Below are 14,188 nucleotides of genomic sequence, written 5' to 3'. Positions count from 1 at the left end.
TAAACATGCTGTTTGCTAGTTTTGTGTGATCCTCTCTAGGTCTTGTGATAGAAGAGATGTGCACAGACTTCATGCATCTCTCTCTTCTCTGCCTTTCATTCCTCCAGTTCTTTTTCTAGGTTGCAGATTCATACCTTGTGTGGAAGCAGTTCCACCTCCTTGATCAGGTCTGACATTTTCCTCTGTATTCTTGTTGAACATAGAAAACTGAGATACTGAGTAATTATTCCATGCAAGATTTTTGAAATGGGGTAAAGTGCTCATTGTTCTCCATGACCCTTTCGTGTCTGCTGCAAAGCAGCAGGAAGGGCAGGGAAGTGTTTGCACTCACACACCTCGTTCTGCTTGTCCTCAGACTTCCTGCCTAGATGCTTCCTGCTGTCGGTGAAATAATTTTTGCCCTTCAGACAATAAAGCTCTAACTGTATATGGGAACCTGGGAGTGCTTCCAAATTCCCAGGTCTGGCTGTACCCTCTGACTACATCCCGTCCCATACTATGATGAGATCCAGCATTCCTCAGCGTGACTGCTGAAGCAGTCTTGTTTGCTCTCTTGTTTCCATGGAAGATAAACTCTGGGCATACAGTGCAGGAGCTCTCTGGGCTTCTGTAGCATGCGGGTAAGTGTTCACTGACCTGAGTGGCAAACAGAGGGGTTGCATCTCTTGTGCACCACCTAGGAGGAGACCCTCGACCTTGAGAGGAAAGGAATTTGTAAGACTTCCATTTCTGGCCCACAATAACAGGATTTCTTGACAAGGAACACTACAGCAGAGTTCAGGAGTGGGAAAGCCTGTAGGAAACATGGGCTTGTGCATATAAGATGTGTAATAAATAAAATTATAGCACTAAATTAAAAAATTAGAGGAAGAATAAATGCAGATTTTTACAGATTCCATCTGTCAAAAACCCAGACTGCTTACTGTAAAGGAGACATGTTAGTGTCACAGCCAAAGCATCAGAAAGTTGAAAGTTGATGCTCCGTTAACTTCATTTGCTATACTCTACAGCAAGTTCAAAAAATCACATTTGCATGTGTGATATTAGGTACAAAATTTCAGTTTGCTTTCTCTGTGTTTCTTGTGTTTTCGATGCTTCTCAAATATTTTAATATTATCAATATTAAAGGATGTTTGGTATTGTCAATAGCATTTAAATCCAGCTTGCTAAAACAAATTTACATGAGTTGGTTCTTGTATAGATGGGTCCTAGAATCTCGCACTAGCTTCCATCTAGGTCTGGAGGAGGTACACGTTCTTCTTCAATAATTCTTCAGCAGCTATGAAATGTCTGCTTGTTTTCTTTGTCTTGCCATTAGAGGAAGAAGCATCAAAAATAAGTGGCTGAAACATGTATTTCATAGGAAAACTATTTATTTGCTGTAACTCCTACTCAGAAGTAGTGGTTTATTATATAAATTTAGTATTTATTTACAATCACATAAAGATTTCTTAGTTCACAAATGGCTTCCTTGTTTTTTTTTAGAGACAATGGATTTTGTTCTCTGCTGCATGTCTGGACCGGCAATCCTCTGTTTCTATAGCACAGGTAGAACACAAACAGTCAGTGTAAACTTCCTCACACTTCCTTGTCCATTCAGTTTGGCCCTGGCCTGGCAGATCACTTTGGCAAGTACAGTGGAGCACAGCCTCACCTAGCCATGCTCCTGAGCTTGTCAACGAGGGAAGCACATGAGTTCATTAAGGAAGAACTGTTTTTTTGAGTTTATTCCCTCCACTGACAGACAGGCTTAACACTTTTGATGACAAATGAAGTGTTATTCTTAGCATTCTTTGGCTTTTCTTCACTTCCTAATAAAATTCCTTTTCTTCTTCATCAACAGGACGATCCTTTATTTCACATTCCCTGGTGCTGGGCAGCCAGCCAAGTGCTGGGTTCCCTCTCTGGCAGGCACACGCGTGCCATGGCCGTCGGGTGGTTTTTGCAGTGCTTGCTCTTTCTTGTGCTGCTTTTTCCGCTCCACAGCTGTACGCAAGGCCTGAAGAATCAAATCTTTGTTGTTCTGGACGTTGTAGTAACTTAGATTCACCAGTTTGTCAAAATTTTCTTCTGAATAGCTCAGATTGTTTATGTAATATGGGCCACAGGCATTGGCAACATCAACCTCGCCCTCTGCCATCTCTGAGGGACTACGCTTCACACCTAACAGACAAGCAATGGCTTGGTTAATTTTCAAAAAATAATTAGGGTCTGGGTGTTTCTCAGGCATGCATAAATAGTGGATCAAAAACCAAAACTAAATCAGTTTTTTGCTTAACTCTGCACTGAAGGGACACAGCATATGAGCAGGCTGAGCTTCTATCTATCTGCTAATACACAGAATAAATAGGTTCTTGGAAGGGGTCAATTAATTTTGTTTGGATTCTGAAGATTACTGGATTCCAGGATGTGCCTTTGACTGCTAAAGGAGGGCTGAAGATCCCACCTGTGGGGCAGGGACCTGAAGAAGTGGAGATCCACTGCTGAGTGCTATGCTGTAATCCCACATCACGGTTTCACCCCAGCCAGCAGCTAAACAACACAGCTGCTTGCTCAGTACACCCTGACCACGGGTGGGGAGAGAACCAGAAGAGCAAAGGGAGAAAATGTGGGTGGATATAAAGACAGTTTAATGGGACAGAAAAGGAAGAGCAACATAATTCTCATTCCAGATCCTAAACAAGCACTATACCAGCTGCCAGGAAGAAAATTAACTCTTTCACAGATCAAACCAGGTTCACATAGGTTTTTATGCTTCCTCATCATTTCCACAGAGCCTTTGGTTTTCTGACAGCTGGCATGAAGGAAAGAGAGCATTAGCAACCCAGAAATGGTAGGTAATACAGTCAGAGAGAATATCAGAAACATGACAATTTTTCTGTCACCCTCCAGTAAGACCATCACATTGCCAAGAGGGTGTTACTGCAGCAAACAGGCACCCTCCACAGTCACAGATACCTGCACCACCTGAGCCAGGGCAGGGGAGTAGGCACTGGGAGAAGTCAGCATCTCCCTGACAGGACCTCATGCATTTGGGGAATCTTCTCTACCAACATGGATCTAACACCATCAGTCAAAGGGTTCTGATTTTCTTTGAAGGGTCTCTAAGTGTCCAATAGATGTACTCCTCTCAGCTTTTGCAGCTTTGCAGACAGAGTTACAGTGAACTGGTGCCGCTCAACTGAAGCAGTCTAAGTGTCACACAGAGAATTCCCTTTCTACTTGATTATGGAATAGCCTAACAGTGCAGAAGGTAAGCAGTTTGAATATGTCAGTTTTACTTGTTTACTGCCCAGACTCTAAATTCCCCTTCTGAACAAGCTGATGGATGAGCTGCCTATGGAAAAACTGCCTGTTCATGTGATTGTACTAAAACTTCACATGCTGTACAATTTATATTTGGGGTAGGGCATGATACTGAAGCCCTATAAATTAAGCTGATCTCTCCCTGTCACTAACAAAAGGCAGACATCCTTTTCCAGCCTCACAGGACCTTCTGCAGCATCCATCCTGCTGCTATAGAGGTCAGGTCTCAGCTGCAAGGTGTCAGTCCTCCCAAAAATCTGCCTGCACAGAGCCCTTTCATGCCAGCTCAGCTGACTCTTTGCTCAAGGGGGCATGACAAGAACTCCTTCCTTCTCTTCCTGTTTAATCTCATCTTGCAGCTACCAGCTGAACCAGTTGGGCAACACAAGCTTGCCTCAAGTTGTGGGCATGCAATAGGCAGATATTGTGCAGGTCTTCAAATGGATTTTCTTCATACCTAACAACACCCCTTTTTCGACTGGCTGATAACTTTTGTTGACATTTAACATCTGCACATTATCAGATGTACACCTGATAGTAGATAACTGACTTAGGCTAGGCATCCCTCATTTCTGGAAATTAGTGAGGGGAAGAAGGCCAGCAAACTCCCTCACAGAGCAATACAAAAGAGCAGTTCAGTATAGAAGAGCAGTACAGAAGCTAAATCTCAGCTCTCCTTCTACTTCTCTCTTATTTTTTCCTTTCTTTAATTCTCTCTACAAAAGGCAACTGCAGAAAGCAACCTTTGGGCTATCTCAGTGGTGAGAGCTGGTGTGTGTACATGCACAAATACTCTCAGTCTATTTGAATCCTGTTCAGAACCCCAGTTGTACACCTCAAATGTGCAATGAACTCCATAGACAAAACAAAAGTACCATATTATTTTTTACAACTTACTTAATATAAAAGGTTAAGGCTTGATACAACTGGGACAATATCTTCTGCATTTGTTTTGGTTTTAAATTGAATGTACCATGTAATAACCTAGAACTTCTGGCTTTCAAGTATACTGTAGGTCTTTGAAGTGAACTCAGAATCTGATTTAGGAATTTTAGCATCTGGAGAAGGAGTAACTGAGGCTTTGGTAGCAAGAGAATATTATGGCATATGGGAAATGGTACCAGGACCTAGAATTCATCAGTTTAGAAGTGACTGGCAATTACAACTCTTGAAACTCTTTAAATTTCAAAGGGAACAGACACTGTTGGAATGGCTCAGTGTTGTACTTTCATCACTTCACCGTGCTTCACTGTTACATTTTCATCACTTTGCTAGTTCATACTTTTGTTTTCAAGGTTATCTGCCTAACTGTAAGCCTGGAAATTATTTTAAACAATGAAATCCCTAGATTCCTTGGAGCATTCTCTAACAGGAGAGGATGACAAGTATGACAGGAAATTACCCCTGCTAATTTCTGGTACTGCAGGTAAACAAATATTGTTTTCCTCAATTAACTACAATTTGCTTACGAAAAGCCAAAAAAAACCTGAAGAGGAAAATATGTACCAAAGGCTAATCCCACATGCTTCTCTACTGCCCAGGAAAAATCACATATTTTTAGGTTTTTTATATGGTTCATATCTAAGCAAAGAGAATTAAAGTCTGTTATTACAGTGCGATCTGAAAACCAGGTGTTATCCAGTAAAAATGGATACAAAAGTAGCCACTGGCTGTTAATGTGATGGGTAACTGTCAACTTACCAGGTGCTTTGTATTCCCTGAAAGTGTCATTTACTAGAGGAAAAAATACCACAATAGGTGTTTCTGGGCTCTCTTTATCACCAACAATGTAGCATTCCTTCAGATGTGGAGTTTCCTGATCATCTGGCACCTTTGTAGGGAAAGGAATTCCCTGTTTCTCGAAGTATTTGGAGGCATCTTTCAGGGGCTTGTTGCCACAATAGGAGAACAAAACAAAAGAAAAGATCAGAACATATGGGAAGAACTTTGAATTTGACCAAAATCTAATTTCACTGAGAATATTTGTGGGGCAAGGGACAGGTTCTGACAGATTATGGTACATATCATCCAGTTAAGGTGTAGGTTGTTTATGGAGTCAAGCCTTGGAAGGCCAGAGGTAAGTGAAATGGATCTGAGTCCACCTGCCTGTCTTTGAAAAGCTACATTGGCTATGTTTCACATTTGGTTATGAAAAAGTTGCCTTTAGACAACTTTTTATTCCCAAGGAATTTAGAGTTCCTAGATGCAAACTGTTGTTGCATTTATTTGCATATCTGGTCTTCTGCATCAAATCCTTCTATTGTTGCAGTTATATTGTCCTGAAGGTACATTTTCCCTTGCACAAGAATATGTATGATTGCATTGAGAAATATTAGACAATTTTAAAGGCAATTAGCTTCATTCATTCTGCTTCTGACTGCCTTCAAATCAGCTAAAACCACTTACATGTAAAAAGGAGCAGGTATAGTTTACTAAATGATTATTTCCTGATAACATTTGTACTGTTCCATAAAGATATGTGACCCCCAGATAACAGCAAGCTGTTAACTTGCCAACACTTCCCAGATATTGGGGAAAAACAAAAGTTTCTATGAGTAGAGGATCAGCCATTCTGTGAATTCAGTGATGAAACAGAGAAGTCAGTGAAGAAGGATGTGCAAGACTCACCCCTGTCTGTGAACCTGAGCTGTAGTTGAAATGCAAAATGACATCCACTTTCCTTTCTGGCCTCATAAGGGGTGGGTAACTGGTAGCAAAGGCAAATGCAGTGTCAATCAGGATGAGGTAGTCTGTTGCTGTTGTCAGGTGGTTGGGCTGGGAGTCCAGCTCACAGTCTAGGAAAGAAGCACATTTTTTTCAGAGAAAGTGCCCAACGCAAGGGAAGTGCTGAGGAAAGTCTATTGTCAACAAAAAGGGACTTCAACTTTTCTTGGGTCCTAGACCTACCTATATAGCTGATGGCTGCAGTTCAGTCATTTCTCAGTTCCTCATCTGGCTTCCTCTTTTCACTCTTTACTATGCAATTTCTTTGGCTTTCCTCTGACTAAAAGGGATTAACTTGGGGCTCAGAAGAATAGACTTAATTCATCTTGTGTGTGACTCTGATCAGGTTGGTGTGGTTTTTCGTTTCCTTTTTTTTATCCCTTTTCTGTTAATATGAAACAAATTAAAATGGCACCTTGCTCTCTCAACACAGTCAAAAGATTAAATATGTTGGGTGCCTTGCTCACTATGAGAACCGGCACACAGCTACAATTTTACATGGAATATCTGGTACCAGACTGAACAAAAAAAGTCCCTACCTGGATGACAGGGAATACTCTTACAAAGGTTATATCATACTTAGAAGTAAAAATGTAACAGGAAACAAAGCTCCCTGCCACATCCCTTGAGCATGGGTAACTAATTGGGACTCTTCTCACCTATCAGTCATGAGACTTTATGAATTTTTTTAAAGAACTTAGTTTGAAGCCTCTCCTGCAACCTAAATTTAGCTTTCAGTGACAAACAGCATCAAATACTATCAGAATGAAACAAAAAAGCAGTTAGCTTGATACTTTTAAAAGATTGTTTCTTCTTCACAAGGGTGGTTTAAACTATAACTCAAAGCAGGGAGTTTTTACCATACCTTTCCACTTGGAAAACTCGCTCTCTAGGTAGTTGTTGTTTATCTGGAGGCCTTTCAGGAAGTTATGGATTTCTGAGGCTGCTGGACGTAGCATTGCAACATCTCGGAATATTTCTGAAAAGCTGTCAGGAGGACAAACCACTCGAGTATCCAGCTCATTTGGTCTTGTAGGGAATAGGGCTTCATCATCTGCAGAAGAAAGAATAACAGCTTATATATGTGCTTTCACTGTTGAAGTCAATCTGTGCAGCCATCTTTTAGATAATTATGTTTGGAAAATTTGGACTTCTCTTTCTACTTCCAGGATTTTCAGAAGTCTCATTGGTTTTTTAGCTAAGCTTTGAAAAATCCATTTCTTCTTCTCACTTCATGGTGATAAAAGCTTTGTTTGTACTGCAAAAGACTGCAAAATACCTACTAGAAATTTCTTTGCTTTGCTATGGTTTTATCTATTAAATACCTTGCACTTAACTGTGTCTTCCTTTGCTACTCCATGCCACATTTTCTCACATAAAAAGCCACACAATAACAGTCTCTTAGCCACACAAACATAATTAATATTCCTCACTAGCAAATACAGAATCTTTGATTTAACAACCAGAAATTACTCCCTTACAAGTGCTAGAAGATAAAATAAGTAAGCCTTTTTGAAATACTTCTCTTCCTTGTCATCTTTTCTTTGTAATGTGTTTGTCTTGAGTATTTGTCCTTGAAATCTGACCCTGCAGATCTTTCTTATTTTTGTATCATGTTTTGTAAATCTCATCCTTGTGACTAGTTTGGAATTACTTCCAATAGTACTGAAGTTTCTGTCAATGTTTTATAGACTTCAGAGATGCAAGGATGTTGTTTGCTCTCATTTCTCTGATGATTCAACTTCTGAGAGAGGAGCTGGAAGACTGTGGAATGCTGTGTGAGCATCTTCCATCTACAGGGATATCTTTCTCTAGTTTTACCCTCCTCCTCAGAAAACATAGAGGGCCATTGTCTCTTCTGTTTTTCTGTGATGGATCCTGTGGGTTCTTTTCACACACAACTGGAAGAATTGCCGTGTGTAATACATGGCAAGAATTTCCTTCTGGTTTGCATGTGGATAATTGAAATGCCTGAAGAGAAGGTTCTAAAAGTTCTTTGAAAAATGTTCTTTGAAAAATTCAGTAAGAGAGTAGCAGCACAGAGGGGGAGAAAAGATAAAACAAAATAATCACATAAGAATAACCCACCTATGTCAGTAATTTTGTCCCGTGTCCATTTGTGCCAGAAGTCTTCTGAATTAACTGATATATACCAAGCATCCATGAGATTCAAGGAAAATACACTGCTCCAGATCCCTGTGGCATAGGACGTATTTGACAGAAAATAAATGGGGGTGCAAAGGAATTTGATGTAACCTTTTCAAATAACTCACTGAACACTTCAGGGAATGGGGGCAGAAATGTCCCAAAATCATTCTAGAGAAGGTAGGGAGGAAGTGCTAAGGTGTAGAAAGGGGATGGTGACCTGAGAGCATTTCTGATCATAGAGGGGAAGACCTGGGTCCTTACTGGAAACAGCAGCCAGGCACAGAGAGATTCTAAGTTGCTTCCTTATGCCTCACCATTAGCTGTAGTGAAATCTCCACACAAGCAAAAAGTTTCAACTTCTCAAATAAACCCCTAAAACTTCCTTTTTTCCTTTTTGCAGTTGGTGGAAGTAGAAGGAACAATGAGGCAAGAGATTGCTTTTGCAATGAGAAGAAAGGTTTCCTTACTGCTTTCACTTTTTTTGTGCAAGAGGGAAAAAAATATTACAATATATTTGCACTCTGAAATGGAAATTTTATCTTAAGACTTAATCAGGGCTAGATGTGGCAGGAACTTTGTAGATAAACAGGTGCATTTTAGAGACTCAAGCTGCAGAAGAAATGGATGATTTAACTTAGCAGCAATGATACACAACTTTTGTTGCTGACAAATATGTGTTTGTATTGCAAAGGTCTCATGTCAGTAAGCATATCTGCAGGTGAAATCAATAAGTCTGTTAAGATGAATAAGATCACAGAGAAAATGAAAAATCCTGCAGATTGTGACCTGTTATCAGTTCTGGTATTTTACCATATGCTGTTCCTGATAGATAAAAACACACTAAATGCATAATTTCCTAAAAGGAATTTGTGCAGGAGCAGACTATATTACACTACTTTTTCCCAGAACAACAAATCACCTTCCAAAAAGCATATTCTGGATTCTGGGACTTTCTTCATCAGGCGACCCATGAAGAACTCACTGCCAAAATCTTCTGCAGGGATGAAGGCACCATATTTTGGGAATCCTACCTCATAAGGGGTGAATTCCACCCATTCTAAAAAGAAAAGGCATAAGACAGATTGATTACGGCAGCAGAGGCATAATTATTTGAATAAAACATGATATTGGCCAGGTTAAGACAGACTGGTTTCTAAATAACACCCTTTCCAGCAGGCATTTATTCACTGTACATTTCACAGTGGTGAACATGCAGAACAAATTGTTCTCTTACATCTATATTTCTCTATAAACTTTTTGACAGTTTCTACAGAAGTGCATAATGTCTTCTCTTGTCCTGGTTTTGACCCTGCATTATACTAAGGTCTTCAAAATATTAACTATTAAATTTCTCCTCTGAGGTGGATTAGCCTTTCAGAGCATTTGTGCATTGAACTGATATCCTTATCTAATCTTAAATTGACCCCAATTGGGTTTAAATATTAAATGCAGTTGTGGAGTATTGTTACCTCTAAAATCCTGGTCGCTGATTTTATCCTTCACATTGAGAGAGAGGTAGATGGGCAGGGGGTTTTGACCCTGACTTAGTGCCTGCTGCTGATCTGTGAGCTTATGGCAGTCCTCCTGTTCAAAAAATGACAGTAGCTGAGGACAACTGGATGACACAAAGAGCCTCCCACTTAATCTAAACCTGGGTTCTGACAATGCAGTGCATACATGACTCCAATTAGATGCTCCCCAGTTGCTTAGTTTAGAAAGGTGCTGTCATCCTTATCCCTGCTCCTCTCTTGCCCCAGTGCTTCAGCACACAAATAATCCTAAATTCATATGTTGAAAGAATATGGTAAGAAGAAAATGCTGTTACCCACATTTTTATTTCAGAAAAAATGTCTGGGAATGTTTGAAAAACACTCTTGACAGGAAAAGTTTCATTATGAAAGAGTAAACCCCTCTCTGACTGCCCAGAAAAACACCTTTTCCTCAGACCTGTGACAGAGACAAGGCTCTTGCAGAGTTAGTGTTCAGCAAACCTTGGCCCTTCTGCTGCAGAGCTCAGGCAGGGTGGAAAGGGAGGGATGGTTTGGGAGCAGAACCAAGGTTTGTGAGTGTGCTCCTACAAGCAGAGCTGCAGGTGCTCCCCCTCAGCAGAGCAGCCCGTGGAAGGATGGCTGTGCCACCAGCGCCACCAGGCTTCCCTTGGGCCATTGCTGGCCAGGGGACACGGCTGTGGGGACACTCACAGCTCCCTGCTGAACACAATCCCTGGGAGTCTCTACCACTGTGCTATGACCAGGCAGTAGAAATGTGGATGTGTGTGGGGTTCATCATATTACAGGGGGGATGTTTTCTCATTCTAAAGTATAAATGGCCTAGTGGGAAAGAAATATTGATGAGTATTAAAATAGAGCCTGAACACAGCTCTTGATGGAAATGTTTGCAGGGTGATGTCTTATGGATAGCTCAGGGTTACTGTCTTTGGGCTTGTGATTTTCCTTTGCCTTGCCTTATTGTGCAGCTCTTTTAAAAGAACAGCAGGATTTCCTTCAAATATCTACATGTGAATTCACAGGATCACAGAATGGTTGGGGTTGGAAGGGCCCTTAAAAGTCACTTAGCTCCAATCCCACTGTCATGGGCAGGGACACCTTCCACAAGACCAGGTTGCTCCCCATCCAACTTGGTCTTAAACACCTCTAGGGACGGGGTTGTCCACAATCTCTCTGGGAACCTGTTCCAATGCCTCACTACCCTCACAGTGAAGAATTCTTCCTAATACCTAGTTAAAACCTACCCTCCTTCATCTTAAGGCCATTTCCCCCTTATCCTACCACTACATGCCCTTGTGAATAGTCCCTCTCCAACCTTGTTGTAAGCCCCTTCTACATTCTGTGAGGAATAAATTAAAAGATGTTCATACTGTAAGTTTCCTTACTGTTATTTCTTTTCATTCCCATCCTTTCTGTACCAGGTGTGATGTTAAGATCTGTATAATACAGCCTACAAGCATAATGAATGCTACTGCCAGGCACATGCTTTAGGCAGCTATATGAAAAACAAACATGAAAAAAACCTGTTTCATATAAGGGTGGTCAAAAATTGGCATGTGTTCCCCAGAGAATTTGTGGAGTCTTCAACTGTGGAGATATTCAAAGCTCAGGGTAGTTCAGGGCTTTGAACTTTTAAAGGGTAGCTGGCCCCTCCAAATGCTGCTTGGACAAGATGAATTTCAGAGGTCCCTTCCAATCTCAAGTAGTTTTTTATTTCCTGTCTTTCCTCACTGCTGTATTCACTTGCTATTAAAATCTGAAAAGAAAGGTGCTGTTATTGTACCTTATCATGTAACATGGTTTCAATGATGAGTCCCCACAGATCTGTGAAACACAGCTGATGTCCTTCCTGTTTCCTCTGGTACAGCTCTTCCAAGTAATATTTCAGACGATCAGGGGCAAAACAAGCAACAAACTTATTTTTAAGTACATGCTTTCGGGCGTCATTGAGGGTTTCCTTGAGATCCTTTTGAGACCAGTCAGGATCTTCATACAAGTTTGACATGGTCCTAGAAAAAAAAGAACAAACCAAAAAAAAAACCACAAGGAAAATGTGAGTTCTGAAGCAGAGCTTTGGGTACTATCCACATATTTAATTAATTGCAAATGTTGGAAAATACCTACTGAAAGAAACAACAGGAAAAAAAAAAGCAGGAAAAGAAAGCCTTTTCTTGATAGTTAAGATCATATCACTCAAGATCACTCCGTGATGTCAATTATGGAAAATTCCTGTGTTCTTATCTTGGTCTTACCATGTTGTTCCAGATAAACCAGTGATATACGAGACACAGTCCAAGACATTCATTTCCTGCACACTGAGGAGGTGAGCATACATGGCCGTCAGAGCTCTGGTTCCACCTCCTGTTGTCATGATTGCCACCACAGGTACCTGTTCAATCCCAAAACACATGCATTTAGTGACGCGGCCCGAGAAGGGGCAGAGACATCTCTGATTAGAAGGAGAAATTTACAGCACTGATGAAGTAGTGAAAACATGCCACCAGTCCAACAAGAAGAAAAACCCGAATTAATAAGGGGGCTTGTAAGGAGTAAGAAATACTTCATATATAGAATGAAGAAATAGAATAAGAAATATATGAAATATAGAATAAGAAATACTCCGTCAAGCAGCTCTGCAACACAACATGAAATCCATTATCACATTTTCAGTGCTCTGTTTGAAAACAATTAAACAGAGCACCAAAAAAATAGCAAAAAATTAGAGGAAGTGGTACCTTCTTTCATCTGAATCAGATTATTATCAGACCAGAATCTATCAGTGAGATTCCATGTGAGCAGGAATAAATAACTTCTCTTTTCCTGAAGTTTGCTGAAAGTATTGTACAGTTATTCCACAGGCCATACTAGAAATGTCATGACTGATGGATTTAAGAGCACAGGCCAGTTCAGAACCCCTGAAACCAGAGGCTGGTGATACCATTCCCTTTTAAAGTTTCTGGAGGGAAAGAGGATCCATGCTCACTCCACCTACCACATACTAGATATAGCTACCACAGTACTATATATGCAAGTGAGCTGCAATTACTTGCTTCTGTGACCATACAGAAATCCAGGAACTGGCGGTCTTAGAAACAGAATTAATTAATAAACATGAATTGGCTTCTTTAACAGACAGCTACTGTGTGTTGGAGTGAATGAATGTCATGTACAAATCAGAAGAATATAGAGAGATTGTATGCTCTGCAGAGAAGTAACTGAGGGGAAGGGAATGACCCATGCCTTAGTGCTGGCATTGAAAGGCAGAGTCTTGTGTCTGAAAGGCCCAGCTGTGCAAGAAAAGCTGAACTCGCTTTAGGTCAAAACAAGAAAAATATATCATGTCTGCATTTGAGTTTAGGCTTCACGTTCCAGTCATAGGTGCATAATTAAAAAGAAGAGACACCTGATTTTCCCCTGCCTTAAAATTTCTGTTATCAATCCTTTTTGCTGAGCAAGATGAAGTGCTGTGCTCTCACAACAGAACCCTAAATGATACACAAAATAAAACCCAGTTTTAACCATGAGGGAATGAAGTGCTGAATCCGTTGTTCAAATATGGCAAAAAATAAATTTTGCCCTTGGCTCTGAGAGCACCAAGCCCTTCTCTATGTTTTGGGTAGATTGCTACTGAACACAAGGCTAGATTCTCTAGCTTGAGGGCTCCAGGCTTTTTATTCATGTTTATGATGAGTACTCATTTCTTCCCTAGAATAGAGAAGTCAGCTGCTGAGAAAATAACTCAGCTGTAGCTTGTACATGAAGCTACAGGATTTCCAAAAAAAAAGTGATCAAAAATGCTATGTTTGGACACTTATCTGTACAGAAAGCAGAGAATAATTACATCTCAGATACCTCATCATCCTGCAAGTCCTCTTCCAGATGCAGAATGTCCTTCAAAGCAGCTGCAACCACCTTCTTCCTCTTGCGAATGAAATCCTGTTCCTGGGCACACAGATCAAACCCCAGGCGTACATCGAGGTCTTCCTGACTGCAACAGGGATCAGGTATCATACATCACATTTGTAGTCTAAGCCAGCATTTTAATTGCTTTACTTCATAAATAGACATGCCTTCACTTCCAAGTCTACATAAAGCAAAGGAGGAAGATATTAAATTTTCTAGTATTTTCTTGGAGAAAAGCAGTCCATCTGCCTTTAAACTGAAAGGAATTTTTTTTCTCTCTGCCAAAGATGTCTGGAATTAAATATAGCTACAAACAACAGTCGTTCCTTTTCAGACTTAAATCCAGAAGCCTGCAGAGGGCAGTGTTTCAAAGGTGGCTTTTAAAAGTTGTGCAAACTTCCACTGATATCTGTGAAACGTTCTACTGAAGTTATAGATTTACATGATCAGATGTTCTTTTGATGCTTATAAGCATTATATTTGTGGTTTGAAAGCTGCTGTGAAAATCTTGCAAAGGCTTCTAAGGAGGAAGTTTTTTAAATGACAGCTGTATGTATATTTAATAACATATTTACATAAATTAAACAGCATGATGGAAA

The 14,188-nt window shown here is 40.4% G+C and overlaps 1 protein-coding gene across 1 annotated transcript in view; it reads right to left on the bottom strand.

The window, feature by feature from the left end:
* LOC120500285 (cytosolic phospholipase A2 epsilon-like) overlaps positions 1-14,188 on the bottom strand; it is a 41,697-nt gene that overhangs the window by 1,721 nt on the left and 25,788 nt on the right. The window contains exons 13-23 of the mRNA XM_039704930.1: positions 13,539-13,674; positions 11,939-12,075; positions 11,470-11,695; positions 9,648-9,762; positions 9,098-9,235; positions 8,119-8,226; positions 6,896-7,084; positions 5,935-6,101; positions 5,008-5,194; positions 1,918-2,163; positions 637-695 (exon numbers count right to left, since the gene is read on the bottom strand). Coding sequence (XP_039560864.1) covers positions 637-695; positions 1,918-2,163; positions 5,008-5,194; positions 5,935-6,101; positions 6,896-7,084; positions 8,119-8,226; positions 9,098-9,235; positions 9,648-9,762; positions 11,470-11,695; positions 11,939-12,075; positions 13,539-13,674 — 1,708 coding nt within the window. The remainder of the gene's footprint in view (positions 1-636; positions 696-1,917; positions 2,164-5,007; positions 5,195-5,934; positions 6,102-6,895; positions 7,085-8,118; positions 8,227-9,097; positions 9,236-9,647; positions 9,763-11,469; positions 11,696-11,938; positions 12,076-13,538; positions 13,675-14,188) is intronic.

The sequence above is a fragment of the Passer montanus genome, unplaced genomic scaffold (assembly GCF_014805655.1).
Source record: "Passer montanus isolate IOZ18808 unplaced genomic scaffold, ASM1480565v1 scaffold18, whole genome shotgun sequence".
Classification (NCBI taxonomy): Eukaryota; Metazoa; Chordata; class Aves; order Passeriformes; family Passeridae; genus Passer; species Passer montanus.
This window is presented reverse-complemented; position numbering and strand designations above follow the sequence as displayed.